Source organism: Crinia signifera, chromosome 4, assembly GCF_055691185.1.
Source record: "Crinia signifera chromosome 4, ASM5569118v1, whole genome shotgun sequence".
NCBI classification, from domain to species: domain Eukaryota; kingdom Metazoa; phylum Chordata; class Amphibia; order Anura; family Myobatrachidae; genus Crinia; species Crinia signifera.
In genome coordinates, this window is record NC_139220.1 from 262,051,697 (window position 1) to 262,074,312 (window position 22,616).

At 42.2% G+C, this 22,616-nt stretch overlaps 1 protein-coding gene across 2 annotated transcripts in view; it reads left to right on the top strand.

Annotated features, from left to right (window-relative positions):
* Positions 1 to 21,539, top strand: part of MINAR1 (membrane integral NOTCH2 associated receptor 1) — a 50,909-nt gene extending 29,370 nt beyond the window's left edge. Inside the window, exons 2-4 of one of the 2 annotated variants that reach the window (XM_083184464.1) lie at positions 12,395 to 14,551; positions 17,496 to 17,750; positions 19,665 to 19,801. In XM_083184464.1, the coding sequence (XP_083040590.1) occupies positions 12,416 to 14,551; positions 17,496 to 17,750; positions 19,665 to 19,739 (2,466 nt within the window). In that variant the 5' untranslated portion in view covers positions 12,395 to 12,415 and the 3' untranslated portion in view covers positions 19,740 to 19,801. Of the gene's footprint in view, positions 1 to 12,394; positions 14,552 to 17,495; positions 17,751 to 19,664 lie in introns of both variants that reach the window. The other variant, XM_083184463.1, reaches the window with a different exon arrangement.
* The last annotated feature ends 1,077 nt before the right edge of the window (positions 21,540 to 22,616 follow it).

Consider the following 22,616-nt stretch of genomic DNA (forward strand, 5'->3'; position numbering starts at 1 on the left):
AAAGGGGAATACAGACGTAGAGATCTGTGCTAAGCAATTTTGCTAAGCAATTTTGCTGGTGTCAAGATCTCCCATGGAGAGCACATACACATGCAGAGATTTGTGCTAAGCAATTTTGCCAAGCAATTTTTCTTAAGCAAAAAAAGGCCGGGTAGTGGTTCAGAATCAGAGATTGCGATCAGTATCTCTCATTCTGTACACACAGACAGATTTGCAGTCATTTGCTAAGCATTCGGTACTCTTTACCTAGAACGGCGCCCGCGATTAGAATCGCGGGCGTCGGGGGTAAAAAATCGCGGTCATCGCGGGCATCGCGGGTAAATCGCGGGTACATAAAAATCGTGTACCCGCGATCACCGCGATTTTCCTATAGGGAACAATGTTAAAAAGCCTGATTGACCGCGATTTTACTTTAAAATGCCTCAATGCCCGCGATTTTCACATAGGAATCAATGTTAAATGGGCTACAGAGCCCAAATAGGCACAATTAACCCTTAAATGTCACCCCAATTTTTGTACGCCACCCCACGATCCACGCCAACCCGAAGCGTGGCGAGCGCAGCGAGCCCGCGAGGGGCGGCGGTACGCGTCCTCCGACCTTTTCATGCCCTACTATCCACGTCGGCGTGGAGTTGAGAATAGAATAGTGTGGCGAGCGCAGCGAGCCACCGAGCCCGAAGCGTGGCGAGCGCAGCGAGCCCCGCGAGGGGACGCGGATACCTTCACAGTTATACGCGTCCCCTCGCGGGCTTCACAGGTATCCGTGGCGAAAAGCGGACACCTGTGAAGCCCGCGAGGGGACGCGTTTACCTGTGAAGGTATCCGCGTGCGCTCGCCACGCTTCGGGCTCGGTGGCTCGCTACGCTCGCCACACTATTCTATTCTCAACTCCACGCCGACGTGGATAGTAGGGCATGAAAAGGTCGGAGGACGCGTACCGCCGCCCCTCGCGGGCTCGCTGCGCTCGCCACGCTTCGGGTTGGCGTGGATCGTGGGGTGGCGTACAAAAATTGGGGGGACATTTAAGGGTTAATTCTGCCTATTTGGGCTCTGTAGCCCATTTAACATTGATTCCTATGTGAAAATCGCGGGCATTGAGGCATTGAATGCAAAATCGCGGTCAATCAGGCTTTTTAACATTGTTCCCTATGGGAAAATCGCGGTGATCGCGGGCATCGCGTCGCGGCCGTTTATGTACTGCCCGCGATGTCGCGATCACCGCGATGGGCGCCGTTCTAGGTAAAGAGTACCAAGCATTCTGACTAGATTTTCACTGCATGCACTGACTTTGGCCCTTATTCTGAATCGGACGGTACGGCCCGCGTGCGGCCGTACCGCCGATGTTTTTAGTCTGCACATGCGCAGAGGTCAATCTGCGCATGTGCAGCCCCATTCGCCGCAGACGTATTTCGTCCGCCGCAAAGGGGGCGTATAGGGGCGTGAGGGGCTTCATACCCTCATTTCCCTATGTATACGCCCCGCGTTTCATGGGCGTTCCCATGCAAACGCGGGGCGTATGCATGCTAATCAGGGTATGACGCCACTGATGGGGGCGGAAAGCTGACGTCGCCGGATGTCAGCTCTCAGCCCCCATACAAGCTATCACACGGACGATTGTCCGTGTGGTCTCAGCTTGCGGGAGCTGCTGTGGCGTGCGGCCCTGCCTTCGATGGTCGACGACCATCGAATGCAGGGGGCAGCTCCCACCATGGTGGAGGCGTACGCCCCACCATTTTTATGCGGATCGCCAGCCGTCCGTGTACGGACGGCCGTGGCGATCCGTCTCGTGGGCGGGGATTGGTTTGTGCGGCCGGAGTACCGTGTGCGGCTCCGGCCGCACCAACCAGAATAAGGGCCTTAGTTAGTAAGAGATATTTAATCTCTCGGAGCATACACACGGAGAGATCTGTGCTTACGTTCTAAGCAATCTAGTTAGATTGCTTAGAAAATAGCACAAATTTGCTCTGTGTGTACACCCCTTAAGAGTGTGGCATAAAAGATCTACAGTGTCTAGGTAGACAGTCATTAGGTCAAACTCATATGGTTGACATGAGTTAGGTCAACAAGGTCAAAAGTTTGGCAAGTAAAAGGTAAACAGGGTCAAAAGGATGACATGAAAACAATGGACATAAAAATGGTCTACACAAGTTTTTGTTTTTTTTTAAGTTCTTTGGGGTGTTTCTGTATGTTTCATCATATGTGACCACAATTAGTAGAAAAGTGTATCCTTGTGGGTTTGCTTTGGTCGCCATACTTTGGGTACGGTGGCTCTCTCTGCTACTGCTGCGCTCGCCATGGATTACTATTCTCAATCATAGTGCACGTGGATGACAAAATGACAAATCAAGCAAACTTTGAGAAAACATGAAAACCCCCCCAAAACTTTATTAACCATCTGTGTTTTGACCAATGTGCTATAGACCTTTTAGATCAGTTGACCTTTTCAGCCTATCAACCTAATGCATGTCAACCATATATGGGGGAGACCTATTGACAGTCCAGCTATTATCTGGAACCTAAAGGTCCGTACACACCGGACCTTATTCCCGTTGATTCGATCCTCCGCAGGCATGCACGCACAGAGGACCAATGTTTCTGTTTTGCACATGCGCATTTCTGTGCATGTGTATGCGCCGGGTGCGTGCAGCCACAGCAAACAGAATGTTTGCTGGGCGCACACAACCTCCACTGCTGGTGGGGGGCATGGGGAGGCAGTGGGTAGTTGCGCCAATGGGAATGCCCAGCATTTCATGGGTGTTAACATGAAAATGCTGGGTGTTCCCATGTTAATGACCCAGTGACGCGGGTGCCCGGGGGCGGGCAGCTGACACCACCGGATGTCAGCTGCCCGCCATGTTCTCTTTGAGAACATATGCAAAACTAAGACACCTCAGAGTGTCTTAGTTTTGCATGCCCCTACCACATCATTCGATGGTCGGTGATGGTGGTGTCCCTGCGGCAGATGAGAACTAGTAGCGCTACTAGTTCCAATCCGTCGCAGGGGCTGACTGCCCATCCTCCGCAGGGACCCTGCTGCCTGCATCCACGCTGCTCAAATACCACCTGCCTCCGTGGGGGTGGGGGGGCACCGTAATTTTGTTGTCCAGGGCCCCCAAAGACCTTAATCCGGCCCTGCTCCATGCAGTGCTATATATACCAAAGCTGGTGTGGGTGTGGCTGGCACAGGGTGCACTGCTGCAGGATTATGACATATGTTAGACCGCAGGGAACCCTCTCCCATTACACCTCTCCAGACGCAAGGAATTATGGCAGATTCCATCCCAATTGTGTATATGCCTGTCAGTTTCCTGAGCAATAAGGCAAACTGGCATAATGCATCAGTCCCAATGTGTATGTCTTGTTTGATTTCAGGTCTGTGTGATTTTGCTGTCCTCAGTACAACTACGGTGATATAAAAAGACTGTATCATCATGTGCTTTTGCAGAAGTACTTCATGCTGTTTTCCTGAAAAATGATCAGCTGTCTGAACTATTGGTAATGCACCCAATTACAGAACCAGAGAATTATAACATTGTCAGTAATCTGGTTCATTAGCATTAGAATCATTCAGCTTGGTAGAAATTTACCAGGGCGTATGTTAATGTTCCTAAGTTATATGGTATTTGGGATTAATAGTTCTTGATTACTAATTAACCCACACAAGTAGTGATAAATCGGTATTTCATGTATTTAATGATTGGCTTGCAGTGGCAGTTTTTACCTATGGGCCGCAGCCCCTCCAGGTAAAATTCACCATTGTTCTCTGCCTAAATAAAGCCAGATGCTTTCTGCAAGACTGCTCTGGCTTCACCATGCCAGAGCCCATAGAGGCTGGAGGCCAGCGCATGCGCAGTACCAATGAAGCAACTGTGCATACGCCGGCCCCACGGCAGGGACCAGGAGCACGACAGCAGTGGTGGTAGGGGGCCGCATAGCAGCAGCCCCCCTCCTCCGCAGAGGTAGGAGCCGCCGCTGTTGGCTGTAAGGGTGATTCTGGTTGACACGCAAAGCAGCAAAATTCGGGATTCGACATTTGGCCCGCAGCTCTCCCTAGGGATACAAGATTCCCTGTATTATATCTCCATCCTGCAGGATGCAGTAAATCTGTCTACCAGTAAAATTGGGAGTCTCCTGCGAGTTCTGGGAGACTAGGGAAGTATGAACTAGACCAGTGGTTCCCAACCTGTGTGCCGCGGCTCCCTAGGGAGCCTCAGGACACTTGAAGGGGTGCCACGGGTTGGTGGCCCTGGACCAATTGAAATGATTTCTGGTCAATTATTTATGGACAAAACCAGTGTTGGCAGCTGCCAATCATAAAAAATCTGTACAATCAGAAGCAAATCCTGTCATTTACCACATAACTGAACCTCAAGATCACATATAACACAATCGACTTATTTTAATATTTTTTCTACATTTTTGTTGGGGCCTAGGGGTAGAAAAGATTGGGATCCCCTGAACTAGACAGACATTGGACCTTATTCTGGTTGATTCGTAAGGTTATGAATTGGCTGCGCATGCGCAAAACATCGCTCCCCTTGCAAACATACGGCCTTCGTGAATGGACCAGAATAATCCCCATAACGTATTGCACTACCAGTATTTAGACTAAAGTACAGCCCAAAATACTGTATAATACAATAGAGATTTGGTATTCCTGTCAAACCACCCCGTTCGCCTTCCTGGTATCCGTATGATATATTTAGACACACGGCTCCCAGGTGTAGAAGGGGGGGGCAGCAGGAGAACCAAAAAATCGGGCGCACAACACTAATCAATGATATAAGCAATTATATAGTTAAAAAAAGAGGGGTTGCTTGCTGCTCTCAATTGGGGACCTCTGTCAGCCCCAAAAAATAAACTACTTTACAGGATATCGGCAAGATATTTTGAGAGAGCGCACCAGCAACACCAATTTAAAATATTAATTTTATTTACATCAACTGCAAATTAGTGATCACAAATATAAAAATTCCATAAAAAGTAATAATACATTAATATGATACCATAGGGACAATGCTATAATTGTATAGATTGAATTTCTGGTGCATAGATAGAGCAGAAGTTGCACCCCATATATCAATTGTCCACTAATAGTGACCAATGTTGGTGTCCAGGTCTCCAATCTCTCTTAGTCACACACTGATGATAATTGGATAGTGTGTATTGAACCCACCAATTATGGCAATAATTGTATTGGTAATTCAGTATTTCACCAAAGGCAATTTAACTGTCTAATACAGCTTAGAGTCAGTTTCGAGTTCCGGATCGCACATCCAAGTGCTATATATATTTAAATCAGATGTACCACTGTTGTAAAAAATATTAGAACTTTTGAACAATGTTACGTGGAAAGTACAGGAGGCAGCAGCCCCGGAGCTTACCGGGTCCCGATGTTGAAGCAGTATTGTTGGGTACAAATCTCCAAAATTCCACCTGTGGGATTAGTCTCCTCCTGCAATTTTGAGCTGTTATGCTTGTTGTTGTAAATAGCACTTGTGTTCCCCACAGAGTGTGGCTGGAGCAGCAGCCAGCTTTCAGAACGCCGTCTGACCTCAGCAGCGTGGTAAATAGACGAGACAGGGCAATGTCCGTTGTGTTGCCGTGGGCAGATTAGATGAGCAGAGACACAGTCCAAAATGCTGCCCGGCAGATTACCCTCAATGTCCCGATTTAGTGCTTCGGCGGTTGCCGGGGGTGGACGTGAGCACCCTGACTGCTGCTGACGGATAGGTCCAGTTACCGTGCGATCACTGGAACATCTACTTCTGCATAGTAATAGCAATGATGCCTAAATAGGCAGAGATTGGTAGAGAATCCTGGACACCTCAAGATAAAAAGTAGAGAGTCTTAACGCGTTTCTCCGCCGTTATGTGTGGCGGTTTCATCAGAAGAATACTCTCTCTGTTTAGAGAACCATATTTAAAGGTCCACTAGCCAATCAGAAGATTGCTTCAATTAACACTATCACCTGCAGTAATTAAACAGGTCTATCCACCTGTCTCAATGCAAACCACATATGTAGGTGTTGCTTTGGCAAGTTTCAAACATATATATATTTAACATTAAAAAAAACGTTTCTCACTTAATTTGATCTAGTGCTATCTCTGTTTGTAACAAACAGAAAGCACAATGTTACAATAAATGATTGAGTTACTAAGAATCACATTCTATGCACAGCGAGAGGAATGAGTTTACTTATATCAATATCAGGAAATTACTACCATTGTTAAGAGGCTGTTGTGTGGCGCACCTCATAGAGACGCTGCCACACAAAACAGAGAGCTCCGAGTTCTAAACCCACCAGCCACATCTCTCTATCATAATTTATATTTTACAATAAACTGTATATTTAGTTGGTGTTTTATTTCATTCTATTATGTGTATATAGTTAGTCAGTTTAAATACATAATTTTGTCATACCAATTATATAGTTCACATAAAAAACAATTTTGGCTGTTTAGATACAGTGATGGCTCCGTTTATAGCAAAAAATCTATATATAGAGACAGCACAATGTTATAATAAGAAATTAAGTTACTAGGGATCATATTAAGTGCAAGGCGAGAGGAATGAGTTACGAATATCAGTATCAGCAAATTTCCAATGTTACTATAGAGCCATTATGTGGCGCACCTCCCAGAGCTACTGTCACCCAGACCACAGAGCCCCGGGTTCAAAACCCATCAGCTGTATCTCCATAAGTTATATTTATATTTTTCCTCTTAACATTACACTTTTTTCTTTCCTTTTTCTTTTTTCTCTTTTCTTTCACTCCCTATCTTTTATACAGGGAAGAATATCGTAATAATAAGATCCATAGACAAAATATGTTGATCTACTCAGCGGCTTAGAAATATATAGTAATAATAGTGCGTTGGCCAGTTTGGGAATAATAAAAAACATAAAGGGGCAGAGAAGGAAGGAGAAAATTATTCATTACATCAGTTTGTCAGACCAATAGTTTGGTCACATATTTTTCAACAATCAGTCTGAGATACCTGAATCTACCCAATCAGGTGCAGAGGAAATATAACCATAGATATGTGATACATCAGTATATTTTTGTCCCTATGTTCAACAAAAAGCTAACAATCAATCCAACCGAATTACATACATCGTCCCAGCCAGATACATAATAGTATCCAAAGGTAAGTTATACATATACAAATACATAGAATCACTACTGTATACATGCAAAGACCTCCGGAATTCTCCAGATATTGTAGATTGTTCGCTTTATGTACCTAAACAGTTGAGTTCAATTGACTCATTAAGACCAAGCGGTGTTAATGTCCCCAGGGAGAATATCCAAAATGCCTCTCTTTTACATAGATTCGAGAACCGGTCCCCCCCTCTTTTAGAGATTGGTATGCCTTCAATGGCTTGAATTCTTAGGCATTCTATATTTCCCTGATGTTTCGATCTCACATGTCTAGATATGCTATGTGTCTGGACCTGGTTTAAAACGTTCCTTCGATGTTCGAGAAATCGTACGTTCAGAGACCGTATAGTCCTCCCAACGTATTGCATACCGCAATCACATGTGATAAGATATATCACATATGTTGAGGCGCAGTTCAGGAAACTTTTTATCTTATGTACTGACCGATTAGAAGAGGATGTAAATTGGATGCTCTTATCTAAGAGGAATCTACAGGTGATGCATTTGTTCCTACCACATCTGTGGCACCCCACTATCTTCAGGGACCGACTTTGCTCGGCTTCCATTTGCTTGAAATGGCTGGGAGCTAGAGCATTCTTTAGATTCAAATTTTTCTTAAAGATTATTCTCGGTTTTTCTTCTAGGACTGTTGCTAACTGTCTATCCGTTTTTAGAATCTTGTAATTTTTATTGATAATTTTCTTTATTTCATTAGAATGAGAATTAAATTTAGAAATAAACAGGGGATTATGATTATCAGTATGATCGATTTTACTACTAGAATCACTGTTAGGCTTTTTGTTTTTTGTTTTCCTTTCAAATAGAGACTCCCTATTTACTTTATTAACCTCCTCTAAAGCTGACATGAGGATATCTAGAGGGTATCCTTGATCTACAAACGAGAGGACTAAATCATTTGCTTGTTGTGTGAAAACAGAAGAATCTGAGCAGTTCCTTTTTAGTCTCAATAGCTGGCTCTTTGGAATGTTATTCAGCCAGGGGCGGTGGTGACAGCTTCCATAATTCAAATAACTATTGCAGTCCACTTCCTTTATAAAGGTTGATGTTGCAATTTTGTTATTTTTAATACAAAGGGCAATATCCAAGAATGTGATATAGTCATAACTAATTGTGTGAGTGAACTTAAGCCCAAATGTGTTATTGTTTAAAAAATTTACAAAATTAAGTGCTTTTTCGTGCCCCCCGTGCCAAACAAAAAACATATCATCAATATATCTGCCATAGGACACCAAGTTCGCCCTGTATGGGCCCCCCCAGATATAACTTTCTTCAAACAAACCCATATAGAGGTTTGCAAAGCTCGGGGCGAAATTGGTGCCCATGGCAGTGCCAAGAATCTGTAGAAAAAAAGAACCATTGAAAGTGAAATAATTATGTGATAAAATGAATGCAACAGAATCCAAAATAAAATTTCTCCTACAGTCACTCAGATCCTCATCTCCTCTCAGAAAATGTTGGAGGGCTTGAATCCCTTGCTCGTGTGGTATGTTTGTATACAAGGACTCAACATCGCAAGTCATAAGTAGATAATCCTCCTGCCACTCGCAATTCTGGACACCAATCAAAAATTGTGTGGTGTCTTTTATGTAGGACCTGAGTGACTGTACATGAGATTGAAGAAATGAATCAACAAAAGCAGAAAGTGAAGTGGTAAGGGACCCAACACCTGAAATAATGGGACGCCCAGGGGGTGAAGAAAGTGATTTATGTATTTTTGGCAAGTGATAATAAGTGGGTATAACGGGATGTGCATTAAACAGAAATGAAAATTCTTTCTTGGTAATTGCACCTTCCTCAACACCTTTGTGTAGAAATTCTTTGAACTGACCACAGTATTCACTTGTGGGATCTTTTGTTAATGTCTTGTAAAATTTAGAGTTGTTCAATTGTCGATACGCCTCATTAACATAATCACTCTTATTCTGGACTATTGTACCACCGCCCTTGTCCGCTCCCTTAATTATAATGGATTCATCCTTTTGGAGACTTCTAAGGGCTCTCCTCTCATTGGGATGTAGATTATCATATTTCCTATGGCCCTTAGATTTCTCATTTTTAGAGCACATGGAACTGAAGTCTTGGAGTGTGAGGGAATAGAAGGCCTCAATACACCCACTCTTATACTGGATTGGATAAAATTCAGATTTTCGTTTTAACAGAGTTTTATCTTTCCTTTCTAAATCATAAACGGGAATTGTTAAATTTGCTTGTGAACTGCCTTCTCTCTCTAGATCTTCAAGAATATTAATAGCTACTAAATCACTCTGATCTAGTACAATAGGTAGTGACTGTCCAGTGACTTCATTCTGTTTTAGCTGTTTACTTTGAAAATACCTTTGCCTGCATAAATCCCTAGTGTATCTATTCAATTCCACGAATAAATCAAAAAGTTCTGGGCTTCTAGTAGGGGCAAATTTGAGACCCTTGGAAATCACTGATTTTTCACTTTCTGTTAGTTCCCTATTTGACAGATTATAGATCCCTCTATTTCTCATTCTCTTCTTGAATTTTTTGATTCTTTCTTTGGATCCTCCTCTACATCCTCTCTGTCTTTTCTTTTGGGGGAGGGTTGACTTAAAAGATTGTACCGATTCTGGGTTTTCCAGATTGGGTATAGACCTCTTTCTAAAAAAGTCGGGGACGTAGATTTCATGGATTCCCTTATCAATTGAGTTTTTGGTCTTGCTCCCGCTTGTATGGTCATATTTCTATCTGGTGGAGTTACAATTCTAGTGGCTTGTTGATGTTGATAGCCTTGTCCCTATGGTATCATATTAATGTATTATTACTTTTTATGGAATTTTTATATTTGTGATCACTAATTTGCAGTTGATGTAAATAAAATTAATATTTTAAATTGGTGTTGCTGGTGCGCTCTCTCAAAATATCTTGCCGATATCCTGCAAAATACTGTATAAATCATGAATTCTAAAAAGATTTACATACTAGTTTCAGAAGTTAAATTCTCACTCACTACTTAATTAAGTTTCCAATTTAGTAGCTCTGATTACAATTAACACCTTTTTCCAGCTGGAAAGAGAACATGAGATATAAATAGTAGAGGAGTCTAATACAGACGTATCATTTCCACTGATAATACTTTCTAAAGTAATATGCAGATCGATTTTGGTTACATCAACGACTCGCATTTTCAGTGGGTCCCGGTAACATCACTGGATGATATTGTTTACAGATACTGTTCAGTGTGTAGCCTCAATTCGTTTACCCATGGAGGATATTGTTTACTATATTGGTTGCGGTACGGGTCATCCAGTGTGTACGGGACTTTAATATTAGGCAGGAAAGGATTAATATTAATCTTTTGGTAAAAGCAGAGGTGCAGCTCACTGTTGCCCCGTCACCCACTGTTTTTCCCTGTCACACTCTGCCTACCCCTGCCTCTCCCTGTTACCCACTGCCATGCTGCATATTGTAAACTTGGGATGGGGTAGAGGAGACAAATGTTATTTTTGCACCTGGGCCCACAACCCACAAGTTATGCCTCTGGGTGGAAGCAATATATTTATCTAGCAATCCAAGCCTGCAATAAAGCAATTAGAGGAGTTTAATCAGGGGTTAAAGTGAGGGCGAACAGGGTGGAACGGAGTTCCACCACCTCTCATGGTAGGGGGAACAGAGTTCCACCTCTACCACAGTCCAGAACAGGAATTCCAACAGAAAAGCCTGTCCCAGCGGCTTTTTCTTCTGGCACGACATATGTAATGTAAAGTGAAGATGAACAGCTGTGGACATTATGTGTATAAGGGGCATTACTGTGTGATTTAATATAAATCAAGTGCACTAAATGCAGTGTAATGTATATACGATTGTGCTACCATGTGTTGTGGGACCATTATCCTTTTCGGGGTGGTAGGGCACAAATTCCATGGCACTGGTCTAATTGGGGGGCATGTTAGGGGAACAGAGTTCCACCACCTCTCCAGGACCACATTAAGCCCTGAGTTTAATTATATTCCGCAAATTACTGTATGTGAGATTCAATTTATATAACTGCTATACTTGTAGAACAGCTGTAAATATTTTTATACTTTTTGTAAAGTCAGTATTACTAGTATGACTAGTCTTAGACTCCTGAACTGTCAGTTAATTTTACCTGCTGCCCGCAAATATAAGTCAGTCTCCAATGACTTATATTTGCGAAGGCAGGAGAAATCATTTCGATGGTCAGTGATCATCGAATGATTTTTCCTGCTGCAGGCACAGTCTTTATGACACATCCCCTTGCATGGTTTTAAGGGGAAACGGTGGCGGGGGGGGGGGGGGGATCACAAGGACTTGGTAAGTTGGGACCTTTACAGCTTACCGAGTCAACTAAAATCACACCCTAGATTCCAGTCATAAAACCACCTGGTCATGTTTTGTTGATTACTTTAATCCTGCACAAAAGAGTTAATTTATTTTGCTAGGTCAATAATTATCCAACCTGCTTCCACAGACATAAATACTGGAAACATGACCTGTTGTGAAAATTTGAGTTTGAGAACCACTACTTTTTCTCAATAGCTTTACCAAAGCAGTACAGTATATCAGCAAATGATTGTATAATATATCTATTATATCATGGCTAAAAATCTAATTGTCAATTTAAAAATTGGGTTAGATGATTGTTATCGTTGACTGCTGATATTCACCTCTGATGGTAAATATAGTGTGGCATTGGATATTTAAGGGCATCATCACTTAGCAGTACAGAGAGACATAAGGTATGAGGGACAACTACATGGCACTGAGTCATAAATCAGACAGTTACAACCTTGTTTTTTTACAGTCTTTATTTCACATTTCATAAATTTCCAAGTAAATGTCCATAGATGTGTTACCCGTCTTGTCTCCGCTCAGGAAATCAGTCACCTGTAAACAGCTCACTTACATTTCGACAATTCTATAGGTTAAGTCATGGATCAAGGCATCTTTTCAGCAAAACCTTACAGCTATACATGTAGGGGGGAAATTAATAGGATGAGAGATTCAGAAAGTAAGAGATTTGGTAAGAAATCTCCAGGTTTTTTTATTTAAAGGAGCAATCATTAACCCTTCAAAACCAATTTGATTTGGAAGTGTAAATGATTGCCGCTTTCTTATCAAATCTCTCACTTTGTGAATCTCTCATCCAATTAAATTTCTTTAAATCATTCTTTAAATTGTGATGAAAGTAATAATATAATGTTATCTATTTATCCTGTGCAGGAGATTCAACATTGTATCATCATGAGTGAAGCTCAGGACTCTTCCTTTCTTCTTGTGAAGATCCTGGAAGATTTAGACTCGAAGCAAAATTCAGTTTCTTACCAAGACCTCTGTAAATCTTTATGTTCTCGTTATGATCTACCTGAACTAGCCAAATTGCGCAGTCTCCTATATTACACAGCCTGCCAAGACCCCAGCTTTCCATCCAGTCTCTTCCGAGACAAGATGAGAAACGCTGCCGAGAACCAACAGTCCAAAAAAATAATAGCTGCTGCCGATATAGTCACTATATTTAACCTGATACAGATGAATGATGGAGCTGCCAAAGAAAAACTTCCCCTTCAACAACAGTCTCAACAGAAAGAAGGCCCGGAGTCAGATACTGAAGTCTACAGCAGCACAGACATAACCCCTCACAAGGATGCACAGAAGCGGGAAACCAACCGCAGCTATTCTATCACCAGGTCCTCCAGCTGCCACAAGGATGAGTGTGAAGGACGTCATACATATCTCCCTGAGCCAAATTTTCTGCTGGGAGTTAAGCAGGATGGTAATGACCGAGCAGGTTCCATGGAAAGATTGCAAGCTTTGGACTCCTATCCTATGGTCTCACCACAGTCCTGTGAAATGCAAAGCACCTATTTCCCCAGTCAGCCATTATCAGAGACAGAATCACTGCCACCTACACCCAACGAAGAGCCTTTTAGACTTTCTGCTTCCACTGGGCAGAGAGGGAATGTTTTTAAGGATGATTTTCACAACTTAGTTAGAATGTCTCCCAATGTCTCAATGAAAAAAAATGAAGGAAAGATAAGTCCCAAAACGGTTTTCTTCAATCACAGTTTTGAGATGCCTTACAGCTCTCACTATCTTAATACAGCTTACTCTACTTCTGAGGACTTCCGAAGGGCAAAGCATGAAAGCTTAGATGATCTCCAGGCTTCCACGTACTTTGGTCCAACAACTGGGTCTATGCTGCAGGACCACAAAAGGTTTACAAACAAGCCTAAACATCTTATAGGAAAGCCAGTGAAAAGCTGGAGTCTAAACACTGAAGAGGTGCCAGATTTTGAACGCTCATTTTTTAACAGAAAGGAGGATACTCTGTGCTACCCCAGCACTGGTCTAGTGCAGACCACAAACTTCGTCTCAGTACCAGAGCGGCATCACTCTTATTTACCTGATCTAGCACTAAAATCAAATGGGAACAAATTTTGTGAGCCTCAAGATGTGGAAAAACAAGAGGCCTTGAGGAGATTTAGGGACAAGAGCACAAAACCATCTTCCTGTCAATTCAGCATTGAGAAGACAGAAAGTGTCGGCACGCAGACAGAACAAACTGATGTAAAGAAGGGAAAGGAAACAAATATATCCTCCAACTGCAGCCGTTACATAGAAGGTAGGCCTCGTAACCAGTCTGAAGCGGACTCTGAAATCATTAGTGATGACATAAGTGACATATTCCGGTTCTTAGATGACATGAGCCTTTGTGGATCTTCTGGCATTCCTCAGTCATCCTGTTACAACAGCAGTGGTTCTTTATCTCATATACCACGTGCAGACAATGAAAGTTCTCCAGAACATGTAGCAAACAGATCAAACAAACCAACCAAGGGCCCACGGGCTGATACAATGGAGGAAGAAGAACTTAAAAGTAGTGTGCGAAAACTAGTCAGAAGAATTGGGGAGATTGAAAAGAAATTGGAGTCCTTGTCTGGAGTGCGTGATGAGGTATCTCAGGTGCTGGCCAAGCTGAATAAATTGGATGAGAGAATACAGCCCCCAGAGAAAGGAAAGTTGGATATTGAAGCTCAATCTCACAGTGATGCCACCTCCAGCACAAGAGCATCACCCAGTTCATTCCAAGATAAAAATTCATCACACAATGGCAACAGTGACAAAAAGTCAGATTGCTGTTGTTCTGATGCTAACAATGCCACAGCAGAAAGTTTGCGAGTCAAAGCCATGAAAAAAAATCTCTTCTCACAAAGATCTGTCCGCTCGCTAACAGAAGACATTTCTACAAACGAATCTAAGCCTGGAAGCTCTCAGCATGAATGTCGACCTTGGGGATTTCCAAAACAGTCTAGCATATCTGAGGAAGAAAAGAAAGATAAAGAAGGATCACATCGAGATTGGCACCGTAAATCCAAAGAGGTAAAACAAATAGTTTAAAAAATATTCCAGAAGAGCGAACATCAAAAAATCTAAACTATTTTTAAAGCACATTTAGGGAAATTTACTAAGCTGATGCTTGCTGAATCTCTTCTCACTGTGATATTTCCTTAAAAAAAAACCTTGTCTAATATAAAAGTGTTCTTTTAATGCAGACTCCACAAGTAGTCTATTAATGAGCTCTTTGAGAAAGAAAAAATTGTTTATAGAAACCGGTCAGAAAGAGGTGATAGAAATGCCAAAGGGGCCCCCAGACTGACAGGGAACAGAACCTGAGTCTGTGCATGGACCTTTGGACTCTGTTGGGGGATCCTATTATCCTTGGGTCTGCCAATAAAACTGCCTTTTCCCAGAGTGGACTCAATGGGTTTCTCCATCCTTTAAACCCCATAACATACCTCCCAACATGACCCATTCTAGAAGGGACGAAATGTGTTTTACCACAGGTCATAAATTAAGAAGGAGTCCAGTATCGGAGCATTTTGTCCCTCCTAGAATGGGTAATGTTTGGAAGTGTCAGAGGGTGCGCCTTTTATCTTAAGGTGTATACACACTGGGCGGCTTTTGAGCTGAAAGTAGCTCCAATGGTGAAAATTAGCTGCTTTCAGCTTGAAATCGCCCAGTATGTATGGGCCATTAGACTTTTCCTTGCAGATTATGAAGCTGCAGGTAAAAGTCCACCTTTGTTGCTTAACACACAGGCTTATCCTCGCTAATCGAATAGCTTGCTGCGGGTAATTAGCCCTGCAGTTAATTGGATTCGCCCATGAGTGTGGAATTTTCATCATTATGTAGATGTGTTCATCATAGTTTCTCTGTTTACCTGGTAGGGAACCTAAAAAAAAGGCACAAAGAAACATTTTATACAAGTTGTTTACACTTTTAATTATTTGTAAATGTAATCATTAAATGAAACATTTTAAATACTAAAAAGGTACATTACTTACATTTTTATCTTTTTCTGACATCTACATGTACAGTAGTCAAATTTCCAGCAGAAATATAATTAAAATAGAGTTTATATATCCAGAGAAATGCCTTCTACTTATATGGAGCTATTGAAAGCAACTAAGCCAGCGGTGGCCAACCGGTCAGAGGTAAGGAGCCGAAAAATATCTGTAGTCAAGCTAAAGAGCCAACAACATGCGCGCGCCTTCAACGCGCGTGCCAAAAAAGGGGCATGGTCTATTTGGACCCCTTGGGTGGGTGTGATACACATATGCCTCCAAAAGTTCAGTGCCATATATACATATGCCCCCAATAGTGCCAGATATACATATGCTCCCACGGTGCCACAAACCGCTATGCCCCCACGGTGCCAAAAAGCTGGTATGCCCCCACGGTGCCAAAAAGCTGGTATGCCTCCACGGTGCCCAAAAGCTGGTATGCACCCACGGTGCCAAAAAGCTGGTATGCCCCCACGGTGCCACAATCTGCTATGCCCCCACAGTGCTACAATCTGCTATGCCCCCACAGTGCTAATTTCCCAGCAGCAGCACTCACCGTTGTTGCTGCTGCTGCCGGGCGTGGAGAGGACAGTCTGGTGTCCCCCTGCAGTCCTGTCATGTCACCGAGGGGAGGAGAGCACAGCACACCACGTGTCTCCTTCCCCCCTTACTTCCCTGTGACTGGGCCGCCCACCAATCAAAGCTCGCCAATCAAGGCTCCTGATTGGCTGCCGGCCCGCGAGCTCTGATTGGCGGATGACTCAGTCACAAGGATGCACAGTGAGGGTAGGAGAGATATGCGATGCGCGCTCTCCTCCCCTCAGAAGGAAAAGGGATTCGAGGAACCGGCAGCGGGTGATGGGGACGGGGACAGACGGTGGGAGGCGGGCAGCAGTGGGAGCAGGAGCTGCACTTTAACAGGGGGAGAGCCGCATGCGGCTCTAGAGCCACAGGTTGGCCACCCCTGAACTAAGCATACTACTAATTGAATACTGGTGGAAGTAGCATTTACCCTTTGAGTGCCAAGTGCATTTGTCGAAATCGGTGTGAAAATTGGCAAGCAAACATTTTAATTCATCAAAATTACCTGTGAAATTGACCTTATATATGAAATATAATCTTTTTTTTCTCAACATTTTTTATTTGAAGTTATATAACAAATGTGATCAACTCTGGCATTTTTAGAATATAATTTGCATATCTCACACAAATGTCGACACTCAAAGGGTTAAAGCATACTGTTATATTGAACACTTGGGTGTTTTTTATTAAATATTTAACTATTTTTGTCTATTGAAGTTATTTGGGTTCCATGTTTATAAGTTCAAAAATAAACAGGGTTGCTGCGGGGACTCCAGTCCTGGGCCTGGAGAGGAAGGGGGCTCAGGAGTCGAGCCTATGAAGCATAATTTGTAGTGCATTCAGTGTTGCAATCAGAGGTCTCACCAGGCATGCTGGGGGTTCAAGAAGAGGAATGATGATCCCTGCCTCTTTTGTCAGTTCTGGGCCCCACAATTTCTTATGGCAGTCCTGGGTCTAAAGAACTCCAACTGCATGCTGTTCAATCTATCCTGCCTTTTACTATTCCTCTCTTATATTCCCGAACAGCCCGGTGTAGTCTGCATCTAGCCTGATCTTCTAGCAGAGAGTGCGAGGTCAATGCAGGTGATCTCTGGGTTTAACTAGTTACTCCCAATACCTCTGTGTATACAAGGGTTGAAACATCAAAGTATAGTTCAAGCACTTGTGGTACTATAAATGCCACTGAGCAATATTGCATTGCATACAAGTACTTTTGGTGCCACAAGTGCACACTATAAATGGTGCTTCCATAGTAATTAACTAAACCATAATTATAAATAAGAAATAAAGCCCTAATAGCCATCCACCCCTAAAGTGACCAAACATTTGTTTTAGAACATTAATGAGCATTACATAAGAGATAATATGGATCTTTGTTTTGGTATCCTGTTGCCCAGGTGGAACGCCAGCATGAAATACCTCATTTGCACAGGATGCCAAAACCAGCCAGGGATTCCTATATGGTGGAACAAGTGTTTAGTCCTCACCCTTACCCAGCATCCCTCAAGTCGCACATAAAAAGCAACCCCATTTACACAGACATGCGTCTGACGGAAGTGTCGGAGTTGAAACGAACCCAACCATCATGGACCATAGAAGAATACGCACACAACTCAGGAGAGAAAGGGAGACTGACAGCACTGGATCTCCAGGTAAGTAACAATGCAAACATATGTATTATATAATGTAGACACAGTTCTTATATGCTAATTATCCTTTTACAGTAAATTGTTTATTTGCTATAACATTTATGAGTTGGTGAAAGTCATCCCAGCAAATATTATTTACATTCAATACACAGGTCTCCTGTAAGTGCTGAAGACGAGGTCAGGTATATGTTAAGGTTCAAACTTGACCCACGCCATTTGATGCCTTTAAAACTGGAATTATCATGCCCTCACCTATTTCTCCTACTACTACTTATGCACACATTCTTTATAACCTCCATTATTTCTCTGTAGCTCTTACCCCAGCATAAATAATTTAATAATAAACTGATCTATAACTGCACTGGAGTCAATTTGCACAGCAAAACCTGACCTGCAGTGGAAATGGAAAAACAGCTTTGGACCTGTGCCTCAACTAGCACAAATACAATGCTTGCCCACTCTCCCAGAGAGTCACGCAGATTGCCAGATTTGTATGAGATCTCTTGAAAAACCTGAGAACGTATTTCTACCCCACCCCCCATCCCTACATGGTTCCAGCCACTTCCTGATTGCAATGGACAGTACAGGGACTGCATCACCTGGCGATTTTCTCCCTAATGCTCAGGTTGCCTGATACTTTGATATGTACCATTGTGGAGCAGGTGCCTTAATGATGCGAATTATGTCACAATTTACTATGTGGCAGCTTGCAAAAGCTTCCCCATTTCCTGGAATGATTAAGCCAAAAATGTAAATGGGGAATATATTTTTAATCGCAAAACACAATGGGGCAGATGTATTAAGCCTTAACAAGAGATAAATGCAAGGGTGATAAAGAGAGATAAACGTCCAGCCAATCAGCTCCTTACTGACTTTTTCAAACAAAGCCTGTAACATGGCAGTTAGCAGGTGATTGGCTGGACGTTTATCTCTCCTTATCACCCTTGGATTTATCTCTTGTTAAAGCTGAATACATATGCCCCATTGGTTGGGAATATGAAGATTAGGTTCTCCTCCAATACCACATGGTGCCTTGCTTTCGAGCCTAGTGGTCTAGTGTCTCTTCTTAGCGAATCAAACAATGCACATACACATACATCCCACCATTTTGCTGTTTAGAATCAAGACTCCTGCATGGCCATGCCCCGTGAGTACCCAAAAATGGATGTGACCTCAGGAAAAAAAGTGCACAGCTTCATGGGAAAATGTATGCGGTCATGAAGCCATGCCCCCATTTTGCCGCTGCGGGAGCATGGCCTACGCTCTGGACATGCCACCTCCCCCTCCCACTCTTGTGAATAGATTAACTTCTGTGACAGCGGGGGCTCCCAACTGCCCCCCCCCCCCCCAACGGGACACTGCCAGCCCTGGGAGAGATGCGGAACAGTCACTGAAAATAGTTACTGTCCCACAAAAAAAAAGGGTTGCTATGGCCCCTACACACGGAGTGATGTAGAGGCATTTTCTAAGAGATCGCTTAGAAAATGTCCCTAAATCGCTACGGATGTAGGGGCCAATACAGTGAAAAATGGAGGGGGTGCTTACTGATTAGGGGCCAGATTCTCTAAACTTCAAAAGTGATAAAATGGAGAGTGATAAACAGCCAGCCAATCAGTTACTACCTGCCATGTCACAGACTGTGTTTGAAAAATGTCAGGTAGTAGCTGATTGGCTGGCTGTTTATCACTCTCCATTTTATCACTTTTAAAGTTTAGAGAATCTGGCCCTAGGTCTATATACACCCTGAGTGGACATAATCAGCTAGGTTATATTTCATAACTTCCTGTATAAAGGATTTCCAGAAAAACAAATCCCATACGTGAATAAAGTAAGAGAAAGCCATTCAGACAAATAAGATACATGTTACTGTGAGGATTCAATGTTGTAAAGGAAGTCATTTTGTGTATCTATTTGCAGAGAGGTAGGGCAGCATCCCTCTGGAAAGGTAGAGTTCAGAAGTATACAAAGACTTTGGCGCTATCCAACAAGTGACAAAACTTCCTGCTAATCTCATATTGCTGTGGTCTACTGTACCTCTCCTTACAGACGCAGGAGTCCCTGAATCCAAATAATCTGGAATTTTGGATGGAAGATATCTACACTCCTGGTTACGACTCTTTACTGAAAAGAAAGGAGGCAGAGTTCCGTCGAGCCAAAGTTTGCAAAATGGCAGCTCTTATCACCGCAGCCGCCTGCACGGTAATCCTGGTGATTGTGGTTCCTATCTGCACCATGAAATCCTAATCTTCAAAAAACGGACAAAGACTCTACAGCATGCACTCACCATGCAATCTGTTCATAATTACTAGGCATGGAAAATAAGAGAGCTACAATAATCATAGATGAAAACATATTTCCTTACAACATGAAAAGAGGGAGCGTATAAGCCCAAAATACAGTATAATATATATAGGACACACATAAGGATTTTACGACAGATGCTCCCGTTTTCTGAGAACCCAGATAACAGGAGTTTGAATTATAGTATGGCATAGAAATCTTGCTGTGCATGTAAAGGGATTATAGAGACTACAAATCCTCCTACACAAGAGATCCTCTTGGACAGTCATCACACATTAAACATTAACAGAGAAAACACATAAAGTTAATACATATGCACAGTCCCTTGAAGATTATGACTTCTGCATTTGTGTAAGGGAAAAAGGAACAGGACAATTAGAAGACACAATGTGAACAGCCAAAGAGATGATGCAGCATCTTTTTAACAGCAATACAAAATCATTTCATCTTTTGTGCCTTTCTTCGAAACATTGACAGCAATTATTTATTTTAGCATAACATGTATTTAATGTTTATTGGTATAATATGGTCTTTTAAAAGCACTTGTTGACAATGACGAACTGCCTATAACACCCTCGCTAAACTCTCTAATTAGCATTTTAAGCATCATTTTATATGGAGTTCTAGACAAACGTCAAAGGCTGGCCATGTCTGCTTTGCAGGAAACAATAGTTTTATGATGACAGTGAAAGAATGTGTTCCAAACCATAACGTACAGCATTTAGTTTGTAACAGCGAGTGGGACATCCTGGCTCCCTTTCATTTATACTTATATGAAACTCTTAGAATATTTTCAAGTCATTGGCTGGTTCTTAAGGTCTGGTTTATATTTGATGCAATTCCGTAAGCATAAGGTTATCCAGTCATTAGGTCTACATTGTCTAGGTCGACAGCTATTGGTCAACTTGGTCAAAAGGTCAACAGTCAAAGGTCAAAAGGTCAACATGGTCAAAAAGGCTTGAAATGAAAAAGGTTGCCAAAAGTCGAAAAATAATTTTTTAATCATGAAAAAACTTAAGACCTGTTCATACCATCTACGTGGGCATAGGGGTTGATCCCATTATTTGCAAAGGGTGCAAGGTGCCGTTCGGGTGCTGTTCCAAAGTGTTCAAACATCGGCAACGGCACCCAAATTAGCCCGATCGTGCACCTTTCATAGGGCCGAATTTGCTACAAATTGCTCACACCCCCATGCGTCCGTTGGTGTGATGATTCGCGCTCGCGAATCCTCTGCAGCTAATTGGATCAATTCCATAGCGTAAGATTATAATAGTGTGCCGTACGCAGCAAGGCACCATGCACAAAGTCCATGTTGACCTATGTCGACAGACACAAAAAACATGAAAAATTCACGTCAACCTTTTTTATGTAGACCTTTTGACCATATTGACCTTCTGATTGTCAACCAATAGTTGTCCACCTTGTGACTGTAGACCTAGACACTTTAGATATAATGGGGCAGATTTATTAAGCTTGGAGAAGAGATAAACTGGAGATAAAGCGGAGAAAGGGTAAAAGGAGATAAAGCACCAGCCAATCAACTCCCAACTGCCTTTTTTTAAACTCAGCTGATTGGCTGGTGCTTTATCTCCTTTTACCTTTTCTCCGCTTTATCTCCAGTTTATCTCTTCTCCAAGCTTAATAAATCTGCCCCTATATACCATAACCAAGCATAAGTGCTGCAAGTGGAAGATGTCTGCAGGTGACCCACCTCATAGCATAAACACATATATTAAAAGGGCAAGCTATTTTCTTAATAATGACTATCTTAAAAATCTGCAAATACTATTGTGACAAATATTTACTGAGAAAAAGCATTACAGTCTTCATAGATTGTATGTATATATAGATAAATATATCTCTCTATACATACACACCGAACGTGTAAGGATATGCATTGTACTCAATATTACTATAAGCATGAATTCTATATTATAAAAATAAATATATAAATATATAGTCCATATGATGTCCTCTGAACTAGGTGTTATTGATAGTAGGCTAGGTTTGGACGGAGATCTCCTAATGGCTTTTAGCACTATAAGATAGCGAACAAGGAACGGTTCCCATTTATTTGCAAAGAGTGGAAGAAAAAGAAGCATTATTTGTAACTATCAACATATCTAACGAGGACTGTTTATGCTAATCTTTATAAAGATTAACTTGTGTAATATCGCTGGACAAGATGAATGTATAGTATAGGAACAGATCATATTATTTAAATAAATATATTTGAAATGGACTTTGCATTTGTATTTTTTTTTATTTGATCAACTGTACGGTCACATCCAGCCTCACTTGTTTATACGTGTGGGAGTCATCAAAATGAAACCAACTAGTTCTTTCATGCCAGCCAGCCATTCATGATATTAGCGTCTTTTTTTTTTTTAAAGATACTATTAAAAATTATTATTCTCACCCAATTTACTATGAACTGCACAGTTATGCCACCACAAACATTCCAAATCCTGTGAGGAGGTCATCAATTGCTTCCTGACCTATCACAATATATCTTAACTTAATCAGCTACTACGTATAAGCAGCTTAACTGGCCAGAATAAAGACAAA